The following is a 12828-nucleotide window of genomic DNA, read 5'->3' as shown; positions in this document are numbered from 1 at the left end:
AAGGGCTTCAGTGTTGCCAACATTTTGGAGAGGTTTCCAACACAGAGTTGTTTGGACTGTTGGGCTGTTTATTTTTAGAATAGCTCATTCCTTCTTTAATTCATTCATTCAAAATATAAAAATATTGAATGCTCACCACCAGTCAGGCACTGTGCAGGGTGTGGAGAATAAAGTGGGGAACAAGCTGGCAACAGTTCTTGCCCTCATGGAGCTTCCAGTCTACAAGAACAATTTACATTTGACATCTTGATGCAATTTGTAGTTTAGGGCTAGAATAGAGGGCAGGCAGGTGATCTAAAAGGTAAAGTAAGCTGAATAGGACAATGTGAAGGGGGAGAGAGATTCCAGCAAACAGAACATGTGCTCTGACTATGAAGAGCAGTTGCTCCTAAACTCCAGTGGGTTGTACTATGATGGAAGATGGGCTGCTGTTGCCAAATCTTTCAGTTTTTAAAGAAAAACTAGAAAATCTGGATTCTTATGTGAAATCCCTTGATATTTAAAAGTTGACTCCTACAGTGAGATTTTTAAAAAAACATAGTGTGGGCCAAAAGTGTCCAGGCCAAACAAAAACACATCTGCGGGTTGGGTTTATCCCAACATTGCAAGTGTATGACTTCTGTTCTAGAAATTCTGGTGGTAAGACAATCATTTTCAGGTTTAACAATGTATTACACACCAACTTTCTGGGTCTGGAAATATGACCAACTAGATGAGTAGGAACCCCTTATACAAGCAGAAGAACACTGAAAAAAATACTACATTTTCCCAACCCCAAATGGAAAATACGGAGTTGAGTTCAAAGGAAAGAAAGGTGAATGGCCATGATCAGAAGAGAATAAGGAACATAACTCACAGAAGGTAGCCTCAGGTGCTGTCGATGTTAGCAGCAGCAAATCCGTACAGGTCTGCAGCAATTTGATTCTTGCCTCCTCGGAGGAAAGAATTCAGCCAAGGGGCATAAGGCAGAGTGAGAGACCCAGGCACACTTTAGAGCAGGAGTGAAAGTTTATTGAAAAGTTTTAGACACCTGTAATCCCAGCACTTTGGGAGGCCAAATGGGGTGGATCACTTGAGGCCAGGAGTTCAAAACCAGCCTGGCCAACATAGTGAAACCCCATCTCTACTGAAAACAAAAATTAGCTGGGCATGGTTGCACATGTCTGTAACCCCAGCTACTTGGGAGGCTGAGGCAGGAGAATCTCTTGAACTTGTGAGGTGGAGGTTGCAGTGAGCCAAGATTGCACTGCACTCCAGCCTGGGCAACAGAGTAAGACTGAAAAGCATTTCCAGGAGGGAGAAGTGAGATGTAAGAAATAGCAGTGAGCAAGGGAATGGGTGAATATGAAGGCAGATATCAATCTGTATTGCAAACAAACACAAATAAGTCATTGATAATGGTGACTAATTTGGGGTCTTCAAAGCAAGCATATAATAACATGAAAAATTGGAGGGTATCTTACAAATTAAAATATTTTAAAAGCCCTGCATTTCTTAGAATGAGGCTGTGGTTTCTGGTTGCTTCAGATCTGTCTTCTTTTTTTTTTTTTTTTTTTGAGATGGAGTCTCCCTCTGTAGCCCAGGCTGGAGTGCAGTGGCGCAATCTAGGCTCACTGTGAGCTCTGCCTCCCCTCCCGGGTTCATGCCATTCTCCTACCTCAGCCTCCCGAGGAGCTGGGACTACAGGCACCCACCACCATGCTTGGCTAATTTTTTGTATTTTTTAGTAGAGACAGGGTTTCACCATATTAGCCAGGATGGTCTCGGTCTCCTGACCTCGTGATCCTCCTGCCTTGGCCTCCCAAAGTGCTGGGATTACATGTGTGAGTCACCACGCCTGGCTGCCCAGATCTGTCTTCTTAGTTCACTAATTCTTTATACTTTAAAAAGTCAAGTATGAATGTTAAACATGAAAGGCAATATTAAAGAATAGAAAGCACATAATGGAAATAAAAAGTAAATATAGAAAAATTTCTTAATCTAATAGAAAGCAAGAAAGGAGAATAAAAGGAGGAAAAGAAAACAAAAGAAAAAAAAAGAAAGCATAAAACAAAAGGAAGGTAATAAGTCCAGATATATCATTGATAAAATAAATGTAATTCGCCTGTTAGAAGATTCTCAGGTTGAACACCAAGAAAAAAATCTAGCTGTTTGCTGCTTATAAGAGACAGCCCTAAGGTTGGGCATGGTGGCTCACGCCTGTAATACCAGCACTTTGGGAGGCCGAGGCGGGTGGATCACGAGGTCAGGAGATTGAGACCATCCTGGCTTACACGGTGAAACCCTGTCTTTACTAAAAATACAAAAAATTAGCAGGGCATGGTGGTGGGTGCCTGTAGTCCCAGCCATTTGGGAGGCTGAGGCAGGAGAATGGTGTGAACCTGGGAGGCGGAGCTTGCAGTGAGCTGAGATCATGCTATTGCACTCCAGCCTGGGTGACAGAGTGAGACTCCATCTCAAAAAAAAAAAAAAAAAAAAAGAGAGAAATCCCTAAAACCTAATTAAACTTACATGTAGAAATCCTTAAAAAAAAAAATTAGCAAATGAAATCCAACAATGTATAAAAAAGAATTATACAGCATAACCCAGTGGAATTTATTCCAGGTATGCAAGGCTGATTCAACATTTGAAAATCAACCTATAGAACCTGCTACATCAACGAGCTAATAAAGAAGAATCCTGTTATCACAGCAATTGGTTAAGAAAACACATTTAACAAAATCTAACACCTATTCATGATAAAAACTCAACAAATTCGGAATAGAGAGGAATTATCTTAACTTAATACAGAGTGTCTAGAAAAAACCCTACAGCTTACATTATACTCAATGGTTGAAAGACCAAACACCTTTTCCCAAGACCCAGAACAAGGCAAGAATGTCCGCTCTCATACTCTCATTCAGCATAGTTCTGGAAGTTCCAGACACTGCAGTAAAGCATGAAAAACAAAGAAAAGGCAAACAAGTTGGAAAGAAAAAAATAAAACTGTCCCTATCTGTAAATGACATGTTTGTCTACATAGAAGATCCTAAGAAATCTATTAAGAAGAAAGAAAAGTCCAAAAACCTCCTAGAACCAATCAATGAGCTCAACAAAATTTCAGAAATTCAAGGCCAGCACATTTCTATATTGGAAATATAAAATTCTATAATGGCTCACATTTCTATATTCTAACAATGAACATGCAAAAACCAAAATTAAAAACGCAATGGCGTACACACAATCACTCCAAAGAGGATGAAATACTTGGATACACAGTTAATAAAATTTGTACAGGATTTGTGTGATGAAAATTAAACAATGCTGATGAAAAAAATCCATACAGACCTAAATCAGTGGAAAGATACGCTGCATTCCTGGATTGGAAGACGCATATAGTAAGGGTGCCAGTTCTCTCCAGATTGTTCTATAGGTTTAATGCAATTTCTATCTCAACATAGTTTTTTATTTTCATTTTTTGCAGGCATAGACAAGTTTATTCTAACATTTATATGGAAAGATAACTGAAACAATTATGAAAAAGAAGACTGAAGGGGTGTAATCACTCTACCCTATATAAGGCTTACTCTATAGCTACAGTAATCAAGCCGGTGTGGCACTGGCAGAGTGATAAACATATAGACCAATGTAACAGAGAACCCAAAAATAGACCCAATTACTGTATGACCCAGTAATTCCACTCTTGGATATTTATCCTGGATAAATGAAAACTTACCTTTACACAAAAATCTGTACATGAATGTTCATAATGGCTTTATTTGTAATAGCAGGAAACAATCCAGATATCCTTCAACAGATGAATGGGTAAACAAACTGTGGTACATCCGTACCATGGACTACTACTCAGCAATAAAAATAAACTATTCATACAGGCAACAACTTAGATGAATCTCCAGGGAATTATGCTGAGTGAGAAGAGCATAATTATTATCCCTATTATATGCTGTATGCTTCTATTTATATGATATTCATCAAATGACAGAATTTTAGAAATGGAAACAGACTGGTGGTTGCCAGATTTTTGCTATGGATGGAGGAAAGGGGAAAGCGGGGTAGATATTGTTACAAAATAACAGCATGAGGGATACTTATGGTGTTGAAACTGTTCAGTATCATGAATGTGGTGGTGGATACATAAAACTGTAAGTGTGATAAAATTGTCTTACAGGCATACACACACAAATTAGTACAAGTAATGCTAGAGATATCTGAGTGAAATCAGTGGTTTGTATCAATGCCCATATCCTAGTTGTGTTATTGTACTGTAGTTTTACAAAATGTTACCATTAGAGGAAATGAAATCTCTGAAATTATTTACTACAGCTGCATGTGAATCTACAACTATCTCAATAAAAATTTCAATTTACAAAAAGCTATTTTAGATACCAAAAAAGATAATACTGAACCTCAATATTAGGATAATTGCAAAGCTTGTTGTATTGTTTGTTGTGGGAAATGTAATTAACTCAGAGAATAACACCCATTCAATGACTCACTAAAAAAAAGCAATTATACAAACAGATTGAAAACGGATAGAAAAAAGCTATATGAGGCAAACACTAACCAAAATAAAAAAATGTGTAGCAGGCCAGGCATGGTGGTGCATGCCTGTAATCCCAGCATTTTGGGAGGCCAAGGTGGGCAGATCGCTTGAGCTCAGGAGTTTGAGACCAGTCTGGGCAACATGATGAAACCATGTCCCTACAAAAAATAAAAAAATTAGCCAGAGTGGTGGTGCCTGCCTGTGGTCCCAGCTACTTGGGAGGGTGAGGTGGGAGGATGGCTTGAACCCAGGAGGCAGAGGTTGCAGTGAGCTGAGATCGTGCCACTGCACTCCAGCCTGGGTGACAGAGCCAGACCTTGACTCAGATAAAAAAATGTGTAGCAATATTTATATCAGACAAAACAATCATTATTATGAATGAATATTATTGTAAAAAGGATTACTAATGATAAAAGAAAAATTTATCTGGAATTAACAATTCTACACTTGTCTTACTTAACCAACATAGTCTTGAACAATCTAGAGCAAAAATTAAGGAGAGAGAAAATAACAATTCATAATCTTAGTTCTGGAGGTTTTGCTTAAAGCACCTTTCTTAGTAACTGATACACTAAGAAGCCAAAAATCTGTGTAAGCAGAATATTTGAACAATATATGAAACCCATCAATTAGACATCACATATTATTGTAAGAAAACATGGAACATTTATAAAAATCAGTCTTGTATTAGCTTACCAAGGAAGGCCTAAATACCAAAGAATCAATACTTTAGAGCGAGGACCAGCCATCTATGATCAGTAGGCCAAATCCAACCTCCTGTTTTGCAAATAAAGTTTTATTGGCACACAGCCATATCCATTTATTGACATATTATCTATGGCTGCTTTCACACTTCAATGGCAGAGTTAAGTAGTTGTAACAAAGAATATATGACCCACAAAGCTTAAAATATTTACTATATGGCCTTTTATAGAAAAATTGGTGACCTCTGCCATGAAGAATAGGTTATTAGAACACAGTGCAGTGTTAGAAATCAATAATACACACACAGACAAATTTTTAGAAATTAAAACCCATACTTTGAAATAATTCAGAGGTCAAAGAAGAAAGTCTAAATGGAACTTAAAGAATGTATCAAGGGGCCGGGCGCGGTGGCTCAAGCCTGTAATCCCAGCACTTTGGGAGGCCGAGACGGGTGGATCACGAGGTCAGGAGATCGAGACCATCCTGGCTAACATGGTGAAACCCCGTCTCTACTAAAAAAAAATACAAAAAACTAGCTGGGCGAGGTGGCGGGCGCCTGTAGTCCCAGCTACTCGGGAGGCTGAGGCAGGAGAATGGCGTGAACCCGGGAGGCAGAGCTTGCAGTGAGCCGAGATCTGGCCACTGCACTCCAGTCTGGGTGACAGAGCAAGACTCCGTCTCCAAAAAAAAAAAAAAAAAAAAAAAAAATGTATCAATATCTAACATTGAAAATGTACATTTCAAAATATGAGACACAGGAAAAGAAGACATCAGAGAGAAATTTAGCCCTGAAAATGTTAATATTTATAAGAAAGATTTAAAATTAATGTGCCAAGTATTCAACTCAAGAAGCTAGGAAAGGATTGCCAATTGATTTTGGACAAGAGCGCCAGACAATTCCATGGAGAAAAACTAGTCTTTTCTACAAATGGCCCTAGAACAGTTAGATGTTTACATACTAAAGAGTGAAGTTGGAGCCCTACCTCACACCATATACAAATATTAACTAAAAATGCATCAAAGACCTAGATATAATAGTTAAAACTATAGAATTCTTAGAATAAAACATATCTATAAATCTTTGTGATCTTGAATTAGGCTATGGTTTCTTAGATATGACACCAAAAGCACAAGCAACATAAGAAGATCATAGATACATTGGACTTCATTAAAAACAGCTGTGCTTCAAAGGACACTATTATAAAATTGCAAAGACAACCTACAGAATGGAAGAAAGATTTGGAAATTATATATCTGACTAGAGCCTGGTATCCAGAATATATAAAGACTAATTATAACACAACAATAAAAGACAACCCAATTAAGAAATGAATAAATAATTTGAATAGATATTTCTCTGAAGAAGATATACAAATGACGGCCAAGTACATGGAAGAGATGTTCAACATCATTAGTCATTGGGGAAATGAAAATCAAAACCAAAATGAGATTCCGCTTCACACCATTAGGATGATTATAATAAAAAAGATTGACAATCACAAGTGTTGATGAGGATGTGGAGACATTGGAACCCTAGTGTATTGCTGGTGGGAATGTAAAATGGTGCCACTGCTTTGAAAACCAGTCTGGTAGTTTCTCAAAAGATTCAATATAGAGTTACCATATGACCCAGCAATTCCACCCCAGACATGTACCCAAGAGAAATGAAAAAACTATGTCCACAAAAATGTGTACATGAATGTTCATAGAAGCACTATTCCTAAAAGCCAAAAAGTAGAAATAACCTAAATGTCCACCAACTGAAGAACAGATAAACAAACTGTGGTATGTGCATACAATGGAATATTACTCAGCCATAAAATGAAGAACTGATTCATACTACAACATGGGTGATCCTTGAAAACATGCCAAGTGAAAGAAGCCAGACACAAAAGGCCACATGTGGTGTGATTCCATCTCTAGGAAATGTCCAGAATAGGCAAATTCATAGAAACAAAGTTGATTACTGGTTGCCAAGGACTCGGGGAAGGGAGAAATAGGGAGTGACTGTTAATGGATACATAGTTTCTCTTTGGAGTGATGAAAATACTGTAGAATTAGATAATGGTGATGGTTTCACAACTTTGTGAAAATACTAAAAGTCACTGAATGGTATACTTTAAAAGGGTAAATATGGTGTGTGAATTCTATCTCAATTTTTTTAAATAAAAAAGAAAAGAAGCTAGAAATGAAACGTCAGGATAAAACAAATGAAAATAGAAGGAAGTAATAAAGTAAAAAACATTAATGTAATAAAGAAAAGTGAAAAGAATTAATCAGGCGCGGTGGCTCATGCCTGTAATCCCAGCACTTTGGGAGGCCTAGGTGGGCGGATCACTTGAGGTCAGGAGTTCGAGACCAGCCTGGCCAACATGGTGAAACCCCATCTCTAGTAAAATACAAAAATTAGCCGGACATGGTGGCATGTGCCTATAATACCAGCTACTCAGGAGGCTGAGGCAGGAGAATCACTTAAACCCAGGAGGTGGAGGTTGCAGTGAGCTGAGATTGCGCCACTGCAACCGAGGTGATAGAGTGAGACTCTGTCTCAAAAAATAAATATATAAATAAACAAAAACAAAGAAAAGAGTCAGCAAAAACAAAACCTGATTTTTAGGAGAAAAAGTATAAAAACTAGAGCAAAAATGCTCCAAATTATAATAATGAGGGATTCTAAGCAAGCCAACTGAAAACAAAATTTTAAATTTTCTGACTGGTGAATGAAATGCATGCAGATTCAGTGACTGGTGTCCATGGGTTTCAGCATTCTGTTCCACCCACCTACCTCTGCCATTGGGGGAGGCCTAACGTGTGGACTCAGAACCTTCCATCGAACCTCCTTGTGTTTCCCACACTACTGTCTTAAGGGTCCAGATGCCAAAAGTTGGGAGTTTTATGAGGGTCTGCTTTTTCCAGGGTTTTTCTTACAAATAATTTTTCCAGTGTCACAATCTGATCCACTCTCCTTGTTGTACTGGCCAAATTATTTCAAAATATGCAACACTGACCATTTTGGATCAAGGCAAGGGATTGACCCAGTTTGTTCCCCAAATGCTTGTGGCTCTGAGCAGAAAGTCCACCCCAACCTCAGCCCCACCCAAAGAGCTGTGAGGTATCCCCACCCATTTGATTCTGTGGCCCCATGTGACCTCTTTCAAGGCCTCAGACAAGCCAAACCCACTCCCATCATAGCCCTGTATGTTTATTACATGTACTCTTCCCCCATCTGGAAAACTACCACCCAGGGCTTCCAAACCCTGAACTGATGAAATAGCCCCTTTAGAACATGTTTTAACACCCCCTTTTTGGAATCGTGGATAATACAACCTCAGCCATAATTCACAGGAGGAATCAAAGGGCAAAGTCAATAGTAACCCAACTGTCTTGCAGATGGCCAGGAGAATACCACACTCCTGCACAGCCCTGGGACCTCGCATGCCACAGCTGAAACCTTCTCTCCCCGGGTCCGAAGAGCCACAACCTCAAGGACAGAGAGGATATGGCCTGGCGGAGTCATCCCCTACGTCATTGGAGGGAACTTCACTGGTCAGTAGCCACAGACAAGGCCTGCTTTGGGTCAGGGTGCTTTGTCACCCTGGGTTGAGACAGTCCTTCTAGGAAGGACCTGGGTGGGATGGAGCAGATGTTCAGGACCACAGCAGACCTACAGATGGTGTCCCCCTCTTGCCAGCAAGGCCTGGCCCACCAGTCCTGGGGAAATTGCAATCTCTGTTGGGGCTATGTCCTCAAAGTTGGTTACCTTGCTCCCGATGCTTCGTGTGGGGAGTGACCTGGAAGGACCTTGAAGGATAAGCGGGGTTTGCATAATCACTGTTTGAGGACAAGCCCTCCACAGAGAAGAAAGTCCATGAGCAACTGCATGTGATTGACTTCCCTGTCCTCTGCCTGGATGAGCGTCCTGGACTCAGAGGTCCCCTGCCACCACCCACAAGCAGTGTTCCACTCAGTGACCAAAGCGACCAGTGGACATGGCATGACTCCCTGGGTCCAAATCTCAGCTCCAGTACTTGCCAGCAAAATGCCCTGGGGAAATTAGCCTCTCTGTGCCTCAGTTCCCTCTTCTGTAAATGGGGATGATAATATCTTCTACCCCATCTGGTTGTTTTGAGAATCAGATGGATTACTGTAGATAAAGCACTTAGAGTGGTGCCTGGCAGAGAGTAATGAGTAAGTATCTGATATTAGTATTCCCTTTAAAATATGTGAATCATTCGCGGCTTCCTGTTGCCACTAGAATGAAATTCCTGACCACGGACCTGTAAGGCCCTCCCTCGAGTACCCCGCCATCCCTCTCCTGCCTGGCCTTTGACCCTCTCTCCCCTTCTCCCATCCTTCATCCCTATGCTCTGGCCTCACCAGCCATGTGCCTATCCCAAGACGTGCCCACCTCATAGGCCCCTGCGCACTCACACTTCAACTTGCCTTCTGTCTCCCTTGGATGCCCTTTCCCCAGGTCTTTGCATGGCTGTCTTCTTGTCATTTGAGTCTTATGTCAAGGGACACTCCACAGGAAGGCCTTCTGCCCTGCCCCCGCCAGCACCTCCCTGTCCCCAGACCCTGCTTTATAACCTTGGCAGCACTTACCATGACCTGAACTCACTTTACTTCTATTTCTGTTTCATTTATTTTTGTCTCTGCCTCAGCTCTGTGGGAGCAGCAGTCTTTTTTCTGTCTCATTTCCGCTTCCGTATCTCCAACACGGAGACCAGGGCCCGGCACATCCTAGGCAGGTAGTAAATCTGCCCACTGCATACCTGCGGCCAATGTCAGTGGAATGCCTGAGTGACAAGCCACACTGAGAGACTTTCCCAGGCTCTCAGTGTCACTTACAAGTCCTTCCCCTCCCTGTGGCTCTGTGACCTCTACTCTGAGAGGTGGCTGATGAAGGCAGATTCCCTGAGGATTTGCCAAAGCCACTGAGAACTGCTGATGAGTAAGTTAGGGAACGGTGAAGACCTCAGCAGCAGGGCAGCGGAATTCCTGCAGTTCCCTTTTGCTCCCACAGCATTAACCCACGGCTTCCTAGTGCCAGGTGCTTAACTAGGGATTGGTGGTAAAAAAGATGACTAAGATTTCATCCTGCCCTCAAGGAGGTCTGTTCTCACAGCAGAGAGAGGTGAGTGCCTAAAGAAAAAAAAAATAGAAACGATAAACAGCTACAAACTTTTGTTCCTTGGTATCCTAACTGTGTTCTTTCAGATCTGGTGTGCTTTTCTGACCAAAGATTTGTATTCCTTTCATCAAAGTGAACTAATGTTATATGTAAGAATTTTGTTGACACAAGTATTTCATGTTATTAGGTAATTAGTAGGGTTGCTATTTTTGGTAAGTGATTGAGCTATAAACAATTTGAGCCAAAAATGTCAAGATGTCAGAAAAGAAATGCACAGCTAAGTTATTCTATTTTTTGTTGTTGTTTGTTTTTTCTTGCTTTCTTTTATTTTTTTTGAGACAGAGTCTTGCTCTCTTGCTCAGGCTGCAGTGCAGTGGCATGATCATGCCTCAGTGCAGCCTTAACCTTTCGGGCTCAAGTGATCCTCCCACCTCAGCCTCCTGAGTAGCTGAGACTACAGGCATGTGCCACCAAGCCCAGCTAATTTTTTTTTTTCTTAATTGTTTGTAGAGACAGGGTTTCACCATGTTGCCCAGGCTGGTCTCAAACTCCTGAGCTTAAGGGATCCACCTGCCTTGGCCTTCCAAAGTGCTGGGATTACAGGCATGAATCACCATGCCCAGCTGTTATTCTTTATTCTATGTGAATGTTTTTGGGGACAACAATGTGATACCATCCCCACATCCTGTAGGCAATGATGGGAGCCTCCCCGAGTGCTGTTGTGCTAGTCCATTGTGTTGCTCTAAAGGAATACCTGAGGCTGGGTAGTTTCTAAGGAAAAGCAGTTTGTTTTGGCTCACGGCTCGCCGGCTATCTGAGAAGCATGGGTGGCAGCATCTGCTCCTGGTGAGGCCTCAGGAAGCTTGCAATCATGGTGGAAGGCAACAGGAAGCCAGAACATCACATGGTGGCAGGGAGGAAGAGAGAGGTGGGGGAGGTGCCACACACTTTTAAACAACCAACTCTCACATGAACTCAGAGCGAGAGTTCACTCACCAAGGGGATGGTGCTAAGCCCTTCTTGAGGGATCCACCCCCATGACCCAAACATCTCCCACCAGGCCCACTCCAACACTGGGAATTATGTTTCAAAATGAGATTTGAAGGGGACAAACATCCAAGTGATGTCAGCTGTTTTGTTTTGCTTGTAATTTTTGTTTTTGTTTTGCAATGAGGGCCCTGGAGAACTCATACCTCCAACTCCCACCATCCTTCATACTTCCCAGACAACTGTTTTTTCCTAGATCCTTCTCATTGCTTCTAGGAAAATTTAAACAGTCTTCCTTCTAGATTTTGAAAAGAACTGACTGACTATATGTAACTGTCAGCCTGGAGTTTTACTATTTAGCAAATTTCCACTCAAGGAAATACCAAGACAGGTTCAGAAAAAGTATGAAATTCACCTATTTTCAAAGGCCTGGAAGAAAAATTAGGCTCAAGGATTCCCCACAAGACACTGAAACTCCGTGCAAAAACACACAGATGTATATGCAAATAGAAATTTTAGAGTGCATAGGAGCACTCTCCTAAAATTCTAAAAGAAAATGAGGGGGTGAAGTGCAGTGCTGGTGAGCTGGAGTTGACTCCCCCCTACTTCAAAAGCCTGCAGTTTCCAAATGGAAAAACCTGGATAAGGTTTTGTAAAAGTTTGGAAAATACTTTCAATACAAAGGAAAATTTGGGAAGCCCAGGATATTTTGAAAATCTATTTTTACCCTCCCTTCCAATCCACAAACTCCTACTCTCTAGGTTTTGGCAACTGAGAAAAGTTATGTTGTGTTTTTAGCAAGGGAAATCCTGATTCCTGGAAATTCCTGGAATATTTCTATTCTGGGTCACCAGAACAAGGTTTTTTTTTTTTTTCTTTCTTTTTTCTTTTTTTTTGAAAATATTTAATTGACAAATAAAAATTGTATATATTCAAGGTATACAACATGAAGATTTGATGTATTATGTCTTGATCACCATAATCAAATTAATTAACACATCCATCACCACTCAAGCTTACACTGGAGGGCTGGTGAGGACACAAAATCTGTTCTTTTATCAAATTTCAAGTAAACGATACAGTATTATTAACAATCTTTTTTTTTTTAATTGTTGGAACATCCTTTGTTTTAACTCAGCGTGCTTTAAAGCAGCTAAGGAGGCTGGGTGCCGTGGCTCACGCCTGTAATCCCAACACTTTGGGAGGCCAAGGCTGGCGGATCACCTGAGGTCAGGAGTCGAGACCAGCCTGACCAACATGGTGAAACCCCGTCTCTACTAAAAATACAAAATTAGCCGGATGTGGTGGCACATGTCTGTAATCCCAGCTACTCGGGAGGCTGAGGCAGAAGAATCGCTTGAACCCGGGAGGCGGAAGTTGCAGTGAGCCGAGATCGCGCCATTGCACTCCAGCCTGGGCAACAAAGGTAAAACTCTGTCTCAAAAAAAAAAAAAAAAAA

General features: G+C 41.1%; 1 protein-coding gene across 1 annotated transcript in view; it reads left to right on the top strand.

Annotated features, from left to right (window-relative positions):
- Positions 1-12828, top strand: part of TLL2 (tolloid like 2) — a 148716-nt gene that overhangs the window by 74146 nt on the left and 61742 nt on the right. The window contains exon 4 of the mRNA XM_025396938.1: positions 8639-8794. Within this exon, the coding sequence (XP_025252723.1) occupies positions 8639-8794 (156 nt within the window). The remainder of the gene's footprint in view (positions 1-8638; positions 8795-12828) is intronic.

Source organism: Theropithecus gelada, chromosome 9 (genome assembly GCF_003255815.1).
Source record: "Theropithecus gelada isolate Dixy chromosome 9, Tgel_1.0, whole genome shotgun sequence".
NCBI lineage: Eukaryota > Metazoa > Chordata > Mammalia > Primates > Cercopithecidae > Theropithecus > Theropithecus gelada.
This window is presented reverse-complemented; position numbering and strand designations above follow the sequence as displayed.